The sequence below is a fragment of the Aspergillus fischeri genome, genomic scaffold (genome assembly GCF_000149645.3).
Source record: "Aspergillus fischeri NRRL 181 1099437636266 genomic scaffold, whole genome shotgun sequence".
NCBI classification, from domain to species: Eukaryota; Fungi; Ascomycota; class Eurotiomycetes; order Eurotiales; family Aspergillaceae; genus Aspergillus; species Aspergillus fischeri.
This window is the reverse complement of record NW_001509760.1, coordinates 560,802-573,489: the sequence shown is the minus strand read 5'-3', so window position 1 is coordinate 573,489 and position 12,688 is coordinate 560,802. Positions and strand designations below refer to the sequence as shown.

Here is a 12,688-nt window from a genome sequence, read left to right as displayed (position 1 = left end):
CGCTTGCATACACCGCAACCTCCGATGTATGAATCAGGCCCTCATCCTTGAAGCGATCACCCAATCAAGCCACGAGGCAAGCGCTAGTCTAGACATGGAGACTGAGATAGGTCCACCTTTCACTATTGCTGGGTAGGAGGATTTACGGGCGGCCGAGCGCAAACCTGACCTACGATTCCGATTTTCTGCCGGACGATGTCCTCGGGTGCCAGTTCCTGACTTTCTCCGTGGGGAGGTTGTTGTGCGGATTCTGGCGCGACACCGTAGCAAGCCGAAGGATTCGGATTCATAATCATCATGTAATCCCCACTTTGGCTTTTCCCGAGTCATTGTCTAGCTAGGGCCAGTCGTGAATCACCTAGAAGCCGGACCTCGGACGTTCTAGTCTTACGAGATGATCAGGCATTTTCCTTGAGCCAAAATGCCCCAAACGATGACTGCTCTGGATGATACTGTTGCAAATATGGTCATCAGTAAAAGGGAAAATGTTAGGTAGAATTCAAAATTATGCATGAACAAATCACCAAGCATCGTATCACCGAGATTAGCTTCCTCTCAAACCATAAAAAAACTTTTTGCTAACTTTACCTTTTTTCTTCATTTTTCTTGTTTCTTGCGGGCTTGGCTTTCTGCACTGCCTTTGCACGAAGAATCCTGAATCCTTCAGCATTCCTTGGTCAACGCCATACTGCGTGAGATTTACGAGTTTCCAACCGAAGGCTGGACGGAGTTGAATACATGCGAATGAAGCTCCTGCTGATCGGTATCAAGGGTCAGCGTCTGGCCATAGCTTCCGGCCTTAGAATAACTAGCACATTGCAAGCGAAATGACGGTTATCTGATCACTGTCAGCCACCTACAGCACTAGCGGTAAGATACCATGCGGGTATGGCCATCTTCGGTACGGACATGGCTGCCTAAGGTACTCCGTATTAATGTGTCGCCTCCGTAATTGAAAGGGATATCCTGAGTTCTACGCTAGAATGACCAGAAATTAGTTATCATTTCGCTTCTGGGTGCTGAGGATCCTTTGGATTGAAAAGTATATTAGCCATTTGCGTTTCTGACTGGCAAGTTGTATGTCAGTACCGCTCATCTCCCAACTTTAAACTTACGACGTAACGTCATGGCCCTCCCCGTCACAAAAACTGATCGTATCGACTACTGAAACAGGTATAGTCCACTTCTGCAAGACCACCAGATCTCCGGCGTGGCATTTACGCACCTTACCCCAAAAGGCTTAGTGATGTGCAGTGGAAGGTTTTGTGGCCGAGGACTACCCTAGGAACGGTTATCAGGCTACCAGTGATTTACCTACTGCAATTAGAAGGCCAAACGACAGCTCCGTGGACCCGGTCCATATGGCGAGTGATCGACGGCCGGTACTTGTCCTGCGACCTGCTTTCCGTACCTTGTTTCTTACCAAATACCAATTTGGGAACGTACAGGGTAGAACTACATGGGTCATAGGTAATCCTGGCTATTATTTTCCTGGGATTTTGTCTGTGTTACCCACTCTTGATTATTAATTCTTTTTTCCTTCTTACCTTTTTGCCTTTGTCGGGGTTTGAGTTTATCCTAATTTCATCTCAGTTGTATTGGTATGCTCAATCCCTGTACAACTTGGATATTATGAGTGACAGTACCTCATAGCATGGCTAGAATAGCCTTAATTTCAGGATTAAGATTGAAGCAATTTAGAGAAATGATGTGCAGCCTGTCTTCTTTGTCCTTCCACTGAACCCGCCACCTTTCGAGCCCTGGGTTTATCCGGTTTTTGTTTAATTAAAGCGGGTAGCAACACGAATTGCTGCCTTCATCGTACAACAAACCTATGCGGGCTAGTTTGGACTTTCATCGTGGGTAGTGGACAGCAAAACATAGACTACCCCAGGTAGAGGCTCCATCGTCCATACCAACGGACTATCTCATACTATGAGATAATATGTTCTATTTGTAGAGGATATGCATGCATAGCTCATCAACCATGAGCTCTATACCAATGATGTCGCTTCCTCATACATACACGCCTGCATGCATGCGTGCATGAAGCACAAAAAAATCCCGGAAACAGTCCAATGGTATCGTATCTTGACCACGGCGTCTGCTAGATACTACCAGCAGAACCTCATGCATTCACAGATCACAAGATAGGAACAACTCCTCTGTCGGGGACGTGAGACATGAATTCCAGACCAAGTTCGCCCACATATGGCACGAGAAGCCAGCGAACCTCGGATGTTCAAGTGGTGCACTGCACGGAATATCCCTGGAGGTTTAGTTGGCGCCGGGCTGGTCTGCTTGGCTACTGAGTCGAATGCTCCTGATGAGGCATATGGTCTGCTTGCCTAGTGAGGCCACTGTTCCTGATGAGGTATATGGTCAGCACTTGGCAGTACCTTGGGGAGACAGTCCAGGCAACAGAAGTATTACTTTTGGGTGTCGTGCATATGGGAAATTGCGGGATGTGACGAGGACTCCGAGGAGCGCATGATGGCGGTTTCAAGTGTTCGCGTATGTTGGAATTGATGAATTATATGCTCTATCTCGTACTTGAGGATCGTTAATCTACTGAAAATCCCGCTGTAATGTATGAAGTACTCCGTCCATATATCCGCTGATGTGAGAATGAGACGACTAAGGCAGGACCTGACATGATCCACCTCTCTGTTCTTACCAGGAGTCAACCCCGGTCAATAGCGAACTACGGCCTTACTCGGTGTTAGGGACGGAGCAGCAGCCATCCAATCTCTTCCCTGAAGTGACTGCGACTCCACTGGTATTATTCAATGCTCTTCATGCGAAATGAGTACCGGACTCGACCGATGGCAAATCGCATTTGGTTTATACAAGCAGACCTGGCAGAGTTCTTGTCAACGCGTCAATTCTTAAAGTCTTGTTTGAGCTACGCCTCCAGCGTTTACTGATCCAAGGTCCGTGTGGCAGGCGGAAGGCGTTCTTGGGAGCTACAATGTCAGTGCATGGAGTCCGTGCCCAGGAATCAATCCAAGTTGGATTATGACACCTCTGTGCAACGTGCAACTGTTGTTCTTGGGTAACGTTGATGATGCCAATGACGGCTGTCGTGAGTCATAGGGCGAGGAGTAACCTGCGAGGCTGCGATTTATCCATGCAGTAGGGATTACACTGAGGCCATGCGCTTCTACTGCATCGCATTAGGATGCAGGTATTGTCGCTCATTATTGGACCAGTGCACCGTGATCTAGGTATTATTAGATCAGTCACACCGTTGTTGCCCCTCGTGCTAACTGCTTGACCCCTCGCTTATCGATAGGCAGACAAGTGCCATGGATTTCCTAGGATAAGCGTCGCCCATCTAAGGTTATGTAATATGGATGTTGTCTACCTACGGAAGGATGGCGATATGACAGCACACAATGCAGTAAACAGGGTCCGTCTACTCCGTACCGTCTGAGGATATACGTAGGTCGCTTCTTCCCGCTCATGAGTCTGATCAGATACTCAGGTAAGGCAAGCATCGTGCAACTGCGGTGTCGAAGATAGAACAGAATTTCCAACAGCTTTGAGCACAAGTTCCGCCCACTTGGACCGGTCCTCCCTTAGCCCGCATGAGATACATATCACCTGGTCAACTTCGGTAGAGCAACGTCAGAGACATACCTTGGCTCTCTTCCAAAGTAACTAGGCCACATATCCAAGAGCCATACATGACAGATCATCCGCCTCCGTCTGCGACTTTGTGATAAGCGACTAGGATGGCCGCATGCGTGGCTGGCGGTCCGTGGCCACGCTAGCCGCTGGCAATCTGCAAACCACATTGCTGACCGATATTCATGGATTGGAAACTCCTCTCCGTCGCGGTTTTGATTCGTCTGATGGGCCCGTGGGTAGATCAGAGAATGATCAGCCTTGGCTGGAGCTAGAAACGATTATCAAAAAGAAGGCTTCATGGGAGGTTACATCATGTTACAGCGAGTGGACAGTGATGCTACTACCTCCCAAGACTGACACTCTCGAACCTTCTTTGTTAACATCCCATAGCGCCGAGTCAGATGTTCCCACAAAGACTCTATAAGCTGGACCTGACCTTGGATGAAATCATATCGAGGTCACCGAGTATCCACTTCTTCAAATGAAGCCGTGCTCGGCTTTAGCCAAGGTTGACAGTCCAAACGACCAGTTGGGCTCGTAGAATAACGCACCAATCAACCCTTCCATCCCCGCACCCCGATCGAGGCCACCGGCGTGTCGATCAGGCTTGATGAAAAAAACATAACGGTGTGAGACGGAAATAATCTTATCAGAGTTTGCGACGCATCTTTAACTCCCAGTAAGCGAGTTGCGGTGGCCGCTGACCAGTAGCCATATACCGACTTGGGGCCCAACCATTGTCGCCAGAAAATCATCTTCTCCGATTGGTATGCAAAAACCCCGAAAAAGAACTGGCACGAATTTTAGTGCCATGCAGCATCCATTTCGTGGTCGATCCCGCCACGGAAATGTCCGAAAGGCTTACGACCAGGGAAACCCAGAGAGTAAGGCAAAAGTAGGTATTGTCCAATCATGTCTGGTTGATCATCGTGGCTCGCGCGACGTGGATTCTCAGTGATTCTCACACGCAGTTGTCTTTCATCCAATATAGTCGATCGGTAATATAGATGTACTGCATCTGTCGCTCCTAGTTCAGGCCTGTCTGACTTCCATCGAATCGGCTGTTGTGCCTCTCTGCAAGTACCTGATTTGCAGGTGTGAGGCGTGAGGGGGACGAAGTATGCGCCTCAATGTCCGACCGCTTGCATCCAAATCAGGTCACGTATCCCAGATGCTTCTGGCTTCTGATACCAAGATCGGGGCAGCTACTCGCCAGATTCTCACCCTGTACTTGCGCCTTTCTCGCCGGAAGCCTGTAGGAAAGGAAGGAATCCTGTGGGGCGATCATTAAGGAGGTCTGTTTCCTCCCCCTGGCTCTTAGCAGTCAGAACATAAGCATCGTACTCCGTATTGAGCAGAGGTATGATAAGTGACCATCAGCTCCATATGCATGGACTGGTTTCTTGTCACACCCTCCATCAGCACTCATTTGCTGGAGTTCAAACACATGCTTTGAGCCAGAGAGCATGCAGCGTTGTCCTCCAGTTCGTGCTCGACTGTGATCTTCTCATGTAAGAGGACAGCCTTCCGCACAGACAACATAATCGTCTGTTCCCGTCTTATCACTGCGGCTCGGGTCGGCGGGTGAGACGGATAGTTTGAGTCTGTCTGAGCTCATATTGTAACAGTGGTACGAGAGTCATCTTTTTGAGGGCCGCCACTGGTGATCTCTTCGTGTCTGTGTGGCTCGAGTCGCACAAACGGCGTCGGCCGTGCGGGTCAATCTGTAAAACCCATATCTTCCTATCCATGGACGCATAGATCACTTGAGACTAGGACATCATCTTGTGATTCTGGCATCGCATGTGCGTTTGTCCAGCCTCGAGGATTTCCTCAGGTTTAGGGGTTGCTGATTCCTCCGTCTGTTTTGCTTTGTTTCAAATGTATGCTGTAGAAAGAGCCTTGATTAGCCGCTTCCATATTATGGACTGGTGGGATGAACCGAGATGATTTGATTCCTAAACAGAATCGGACGATGTCAATGTTTGATAGCGATGTTGCCATCAAAGACGTGTAAATATATCCACAGAGCAGCATAAACTGACATGATTCTGACAAGAGTGGATCAAACAGAAGATGCAACATTCAGATTCTATCATTCTCTATACATTTGTATATGTGACTTTGTATATATACCGTGCGTAGTTTGTCGTCTAGTCATCATGTCCTGAATTAGGTCGTAATCATGTCGCCGCTCAAGCTTCCAAGTTCAGCTCTTCCAAGAGGCGATCCAATTTTTCCATGAGAATCTGGTAGTTGATCGCATCCTTGCTGAATTCATCGCCAGCAATTTCTCCGTCCAGAGTCCGGGTGATGGGGCCCTGTTCTCTAGTCCTTTCACCAGGCGCGACCTCTGCTTCTGCGCCGATGGGCAGAGTCTGACTCTGAATGCTCATTGTGTCCACTTTGTCGGTAATCTCTACCAAGTCTTTGTCGACGCCACCAGCATCAGCAAGCTGTTGCCGTTGTTCCTCCTCCATCATCTCTTCCAGGCCAGCATCATCGAATCTGAGTCGGAAGCGCTCGCCCAAGTAGAACCGGATGTCGTCCAACAGCTCAATGGAGTCAGTTTCTTGCCTTGCCCTGATACGAGCTGCTGACTCTTGAATCAGTTCGGCAAATTCAGGTGAGTCAATATGAGCTTCCAATCTGTACGCAAGATAACGTGCAGCGAACTCCTCCAATCGCTGGACTCGAGTCAACCAAGCAGCGCGGATGATGGCGTAGATATCGATCTCATCTTCTTCCTTGGTACCCCGAGTCCTTGCAGCTTCTGCCTGTGACATGTCACCGCTGCCAAGTGTGCTGATAACGACCGCTGCCTTGGTTTTTAATTTTTCGATGAACAGCATATCAGCGGCGAAAAGAACGTCGACAGCGATATCAAGCGGGAAATCCGCCCTTTCCGTATACAGAAACGTGAGCACAATCTCCAGAACTTCAGGAGAGCAATCCACAGGTATGACATTCAGATGCTCCTTCAGGTGTGCCTCTCGGAAGGTAGACGAGAACATTGCTTGAAAGAACTCGGACCGAAGCAGCATGGCCCGGTGGCAGGGGAACAAAACTGATCTCCTGTCTTGCTGTTTGCCATTTAAATTGGAGCCATCGCCAATGTCGTCTTCGTCTTCAGGGAGCTCGTCGGCTCGAAGCACGACATCAGCGAAGATCCCATTGTGGCGGTCCCATCTGACTTCATCTACCTTGGAGGAATCGACCTCTATTTTACTTCCAAGGACATTCTTCCGGAACCATTCTTCGAGCTGATCTCGACCTCTTGAAAGCTCCATTGACCTTCGCTGCCTGGCTAACCTCCTGTCTCCACTGTCAAGGATACTATCCAGCAGACTCGGAATCTCCAAGTGCTTGGCGATCCTGTCGATCCCTGCGAAGACCTCTGACTCTGTAAAGCCCGTGCCCGGTCCGCTTCTCAAGTCGCGAGGAGCCTCTCCAAAGTACAGGTACTTGATTGCCGTCCCGAATGCTTGCGGCGGGATCGTGCTCGGCAGTTTCCATGTCGTAGATTTGGGATCAGCTACCAATTTCCCCCGAAAGTACGGAGAACGTGCAGCAAGTATAAACTTATGCAAATACAGAGACTCATCACCGGCTGTCACCACAATATCAGACGTCCCGGGTTGATCTCGAGTGAGTAGCGACGATACATGGGCGGCAAGGGGCTGAAGGGGATCGGTAGATTTCGAATAATCATATTCAAGCAGTAGGTTTCGTATACGATCGTTCAAAGCGTTATATAGGCATCTGCAATGAAAGCGAGTATTAGTCCGAGAATGATCAGAGCGTTATCCGCTCGACGACAAATGACGCGTACCTTTCTCCTTGGAAAGTGTCACGTTCACACAGTGCACCAGACTCAAGAAGGAGCTGAGCAACCTCGTAATGACCACAGAGACTTGCCTAATATCATAATCTGTTAATGCGATGTCCGAAGGCTAATCCACAATGGCAAAGGCAAATTCCCGGGTTTCACGGATTCCGGCGATACTCAAGGGATAGTTTGCTTACTAGGATCAAGGGAGTATAGTCGTACGGATCCCGAGCATTAACATTAACTCCTTCCGTGATCTTTTCCTGGCAGACTTTCAGGTCCCCCTTGCGACACGCTTCGCAAAGTTCCCGAAACGGCTCGCTCAGATCAAGAGGGTTGTCATCCTTGATTGTCCCCTCCTGGATCAGTTTCTTCTCATTGTGGAGACTGATTTCAAGTTGATCTTTGCGTAGTACAGTCCTCTCTGTCATCATGAAACTCAATCAGAAGACCTTGCCGGGACACCAAAACCAGAGATAGACAGCCGGCCAAATATCCGAGGCTGCATGTAGAGTGCGGGACTGGAGACCATTTAACGATGGCATCATCTTATCGATAAGAGGAGTCACGTGCTATATATATTGCCACTATGACAGCAAAGGGGGATGATGAGTTCGTTAATTGATTGAAGCTAATCCTGAATGTCCACAGTCAGGGTCAATAAAGGAGTTAGATAATGATCCATTTATTTCAAGCTAATTGGCAAGCCCCAGGCTCTTAAGCACTAGGAATGCACTCATATACTCTAGAATAGACTGGATCCAAGGGAGAAAGATATGTTTTCGGTTTTCCTGGGTGCAACTCGTGAACCAACCTGGAACTCACCGCCCTAGAGCGCACCGCCTGCTGCATACAGAATAGAGCCATGTCTTGCTGCGTTGCTCAGCAACAACACTGCATCTAAACATCCAAAACTCCCCGTCGCATACTTAGTTACCTTCTTCTTCGCAACCTGACCTTGGTTCCATGTCAAGTTTCGTTGTCGTCGTTTACTAACCTAAACAGGGACACATCGTGAGACACAGGCTAGTAAATGCATTGCATGCCTGTATAATATTCGAACTTGTCCAACCCAATTTAATCTTGACCCCCATCACCTCCTCAGCGGTCCGAACCACTTGGATGCCACAATGGCAATTGCTTTGGCTGAGGCAGACAAGTATGAAGTCTTGGAGAAGATTGGTACGAGTCCCCTGCCCTGAGCTCCACAATCCTCCCATAGAACATAATATTAAACAAAACTCATACAGGGTGCGGTTCATTCGGCATTATCCGCAAGGTCAAACGAAAATCTGATGGCTTCGTAAGGACTCGATTCAAGTTTGTGACGCTGGTGTTGGGACTAATCAACAAGCTAGATACTATGTCGCAAAGAAATCAATTACATCAAAATGTCGCAGAAGGAGCGCGAACAGCTCACTGCCGAATTCAACATCCTGAGCTCCCTCCGACACCCGAACATCGTCGCCTATTACCATCGTGAACATCTCAAAGCGAGCCAGGATCTGTACCTGTACATGGAATACTGCGGCGGTGGTGATCTTAGCATGGTTATCAAGAACTTGAAGAAGACAAACAAATACGCAGAAGAGGAGTTCGTTTGGCGCATTTTGTCACAGCTGGTAACAGCGCTATACCGGTGTCATTATGGAGCGGACCCGGTTGACGTGGGATCGAATATACTGGGCCCGGCTCCCAAGCCCTCTGGTCTCAAAGGCAAGCAGGCGCAGATGACTATCCTGCACCGTGACTTGAAGCCCGAAAACATCTTTCTTGGCAGTGACAATACGGTCAAACTCGGTGACTTTGGCTTGTCCAAGCTAATGCACTCGCACGACTTCGCATCGACCTATGTCGGCACTCCCTTTTACATGTCACCCGAAATCTGCGCTGCAGAGAAGTACACCCTCCGGTCTGATATCTGGGCTGTTGGTTGCATCATGTATGAGCTCTGCCAGAGAGAACCTCCCTTCAACGCGAAGACGCATATTCAGCTGGTCCAAAGAATCCGAGAAGGGAAATATGCTCCTCTTCCGGATTTCTACTCGCCAGAACTGAAGAATGTGATTGCTAGTTGCTTGCGTGTCAACCCGGACCACCGACCAGACACCGCCACTCTAATCAATCTTCCTATCATTCGCCTGATGCGGAAAGAGAAGGAAGTGGTTGACCTTGGGAAGACGCTCCGGAAGCGCGAGGAAGCTGCATCGCAGAAGGTCAAAGAAATGGAGCAAGCCTTTGCGAAGCTTGAGAAGGAGAAACAGCAAATGAAAACAGAAATTGAGAACACCGTGCGCCGAGAGTGGGAGGTGAAGGCAAGACTCGAGATCGACCGTCAGGTACAGAATGAACTTGACAGGTTACGCAAGAGGTTTGAGTTCGAGGTACAAGAAAGAGTGAACATCGAAGTTGAGAAGCAAAAGCGGAACAACACTTCGAGGGACGATACGGTCCTCCCAACGGGCAGTTCTCAGTCGTCTGTTAATAGCGGAGACGACACTGGCTTCCCCTCAAGCACCGACATCAGCCAGTTGTCCATCGAGTCTCCTACAGCCAGCGCAAACAAGCAACCAAAGAAGGAAACTAGGACACCTTTCAGTCGCTCGAAGACGGTGGTTGAATCGCCTGTCGACGTGCAGATGGCTGAGCCGTCACCAATCTCCATAGCATCACTCTCTTTGTCCCCCCGCCGTACCTCAGCGGCAAGCAAGAATATCTTTGCGGAGGCGGACAAACAGCGGGCGAAGTGGGAGCCAACTCTAGCTTACTCTGATGACGAAGATGATATACCCGACCTTCCCTCACCTACCCGACCCAGGGTCAAACATGATCCTCTCAAGGGTCCGGCACGTCCTCTGCTCCGACAGAACACTACTGCGTTGATGCAGAAACTAAGCTCCCAGCCGCCCCTCTTCCCTTCCAATTCCTCCAGATTGCCCCAGATGCCAGGTGGCCCGTCCGAAACTCGTCATGGAGAGAAGTCTAGGTCACCCCATCGGCGTCTGTCTAAAATCCCATCATCGGCGAACCTTGCTGCTGATGCCGGGTCCCCAACTCGCAAAAGCGCTACTAAACAGCTTCCATCAAAAGCGAATGGCGGTGGTGAAGAGATGTTCAAAGCCGTCATGCAACGCAACCTGGGTGGCCGAACATTGGTTGAACTTGCCCAGGCAAGGGCTGGTGGACGGCCCATGGATGAAGTCAAGCGGTGCGCAAGTGATTCTCGAGCTTCGGGCTGCTCCTCGAATCTGAGATCTTCCGACCGTGAGCCTCCTGCCGTTTGGGATCCAGAGAAGGACGAGATGCCCAGTCCATTCCTGGCTCGTGGAAGAAAAGTCATTCGGAACTTCAGGTAAAACTTGGCCGCCGTAATCAGAAGACTCTTGGATATCCTTGACCATCCGTTTCCTCTGGATGACATGGGAACACTTTCAATCGCTCGCGAGGCGCAATTGGCAAACAGAGAACGGCATTTCTACACGGCACCCGCCTCTAATATTTTCTACGGATCTAATACATGAAACACTCCTTGGAGTTTCGGCCCGGTGCTGTGCTTTGGAGAAGCGATATGTACCATGCAAGGCATGGAACTGATGCATGATATGGCGCATCCTTTTGATATTAGCATCGTCAACGCGATGCAAACAACACCCTTTTCCTTTGTATCTTAACGCCGTGATGCCCTTTCCTATTTGCTGTGTTGTTTTCGTCTGTTGTACTTCTGTTTCCGCACCCGAACAGACACCATCCTTCAGATTTTGACCGATAGAGATCTATTCCATCAATGGGCCCCTGATTTATAACAGGGTTACCAAACCCCGTCTACTCTCGTTCCCTTGTACATTTCCTCTTCTTCTCTTTCACCCTGGCAGTGTTTCTTCCCCTCGAATGGCGTTTGTTTGGAGGCTCATCGGATATATGGCGTATTCAGGAAAGGCATATGTGTGTACATACAAATTTTGTTTCTCTTTCACTTAGGTCTTCAGCGCCTAGAATCCAAGACAATTTATCTTCAATATCATCTCAGCAATGAGACTATCTTGGCGTTGAACCGTTCGAGCTAAGCGGGAAGCTCGAGGCTCCCATATTTGATTCGGTCAACCATGTGTCACATAATTTAAAGTCCGGGTCGAAACGCATGATATGGATTCATGACTATCAAGCTTCTTCATCCTCAACTTCCTCGATCTGTACAGTGCGAAGTTCGCGATTGAATCGTTCTTCCTCCTCCAGAAGCTTTTGCTCGATGTCATCCTTTGGCGGCTGAGCGGAGTTTACACCTCCTTTGGGTTCCGCAGAAGTAGCGCTATAACCAGCTTTCTCAAGCCTATCCATTTCTTCCGGCTCCAGCAGTTTCCCACGACCTTTAATAGACTCCTGTTTGACTCTGACTGCCGCAGGAACGAACTTGCTCACAGCTTCTTGCCGTAGATTTCTGATTTCCGGCTTCGCTTCGTAGACGGTCTTGGTTTCCACAACGGGCGGTTTCGACGGTACAGGATGTGGCCCACGAGCACTATCCAAATCCGCGTCTGCATTTGGCCCTCTCCTTCTCTGATATTCTTTGGGTATGGGCGGGGGTGTGTCCCGCGGCATAGGTATCCGGCGAACGTCCTCATCTGTCTCGCTACTGTCACTCTCTGGCTCAAATCGCCTGTGATCCTCTCTCCTCCTTTTGCCAAGTACTCCATCTCCGTGGTCCCTTTGGCCGCCGTGAGGCCCTCGTCTGTGTTCCGAACTCGCAAATGTGGGCGCTTTATCGCCAAGCGCTTCCCTGGCCTTTTGCACTGCTCGCAAATCCCGCTCAAGTGCCTCCAGTATCTGCTTCTCGCGTGGCCGCAACTTCTGCCCGGACTCTTCCATTTCTTTGAGTTCGTTTATTTGTCGCTGGATGCGCTCGGGATTGCGACGCGCCAGCTTCTCGTTCCGACGAGCCAGCGCTTCGGCTTTTGCCTTTTTCAGGGTTTTCTGTTTCTCGAGCTTCCGCTGCGCCATGGCAGGGTTGACTGAGCGTTCTTTGTCCTTTGGCATTGTTGCTATTCTTCTCGTCGTTCCTTCGTGTCTGACGTTCTAGAATACTTAGACGGTTCGAAATTCGTATGCTCGCGCTTCGGGAAAGTTACAGTGTCCGCAGGTTTCGATGATACTAGGGTGCGATTGCTACTATCGATGCCAAAATCCCAGTCAGTATGGGAGTCACTCAAAATCGGGCTATCTTGGCAATGT

At 49.4% G+C, this 12,688-nt stretch overlaps 3 protein-coding genes across 3 annotated transcripts, besides 2 other annotated features; 1 reads left to right on the top strand and 2 right to left on the bottom strand.

Annotated features, from left to right (window-relative positions):
* Positions 1-2,017: 2,017 nt before the first annotated feature.
* Positions 2,018-2,049: a microsatellite.
* Positions 2,050-2,294: 245 nt separating this feature from the next.
* Positions 2,295-2,384: a microsatellite.
* A 3,444-nt stretch (positions 2,385-5,828) lies between these two features.
* NFIA_048990 (ankyrin repeat and BTB/POZ domain protein) lies at positions 5,829-7,893 on the bottom strand (the record flags this gene model as incomplete). The annotated part of the gene is made up of 3 exons (XM_001257457.1): positions 5,829-7,395; positions 7,466-7,551; positions 7,660-7,893. 3 exons carry the CDS (start codon positions 7,891-7,893, stop codon positions 5,829-5,831), a joined length of 1,887 nt encoding a protein of 628 aa, XP_001257458.1.
* Positions 7,894-8,592: 699 nt separating this feature from the next.
* nimA (serine/threonine protein kinase nimA) lies at positions 8,593-10,818 on the top strand (the record flags this gene model as incomplete). Its single annotated transcript, XM_001257456.1, has 3 exons — positions 8,593-8,644; positions 8,713-8,765; positions 8,821-10,818. The coding sequence occupies 3 exons, from the start codon at positions 8,593-8,595 to the stop codon at positions 10,816-10,818; spliced, it is 2,103 nt and encodes a 700-aa protein (XP_001257457.1).
* An 802-nt stretch (positions 10,819-11,620) lies between these two features.
* NFIA_048970 (WW domain binding protein 11) lies at positions 11,621-12,493 on the bottom strand (the record flags this gene model as incomplete). The annotated part of the gene is made up of 1 exon (XM_001257455.1): positions 11,621-12,493. One exon carries the CDS (start codon positions 12,491-12,493, stop codon positions 11,621-11,623), a length of 873 nt encoding a protein of 290 aa, XP_001257456.1.
* Positions 12,494-12,688: the final 195 nt, after the last annotated feature.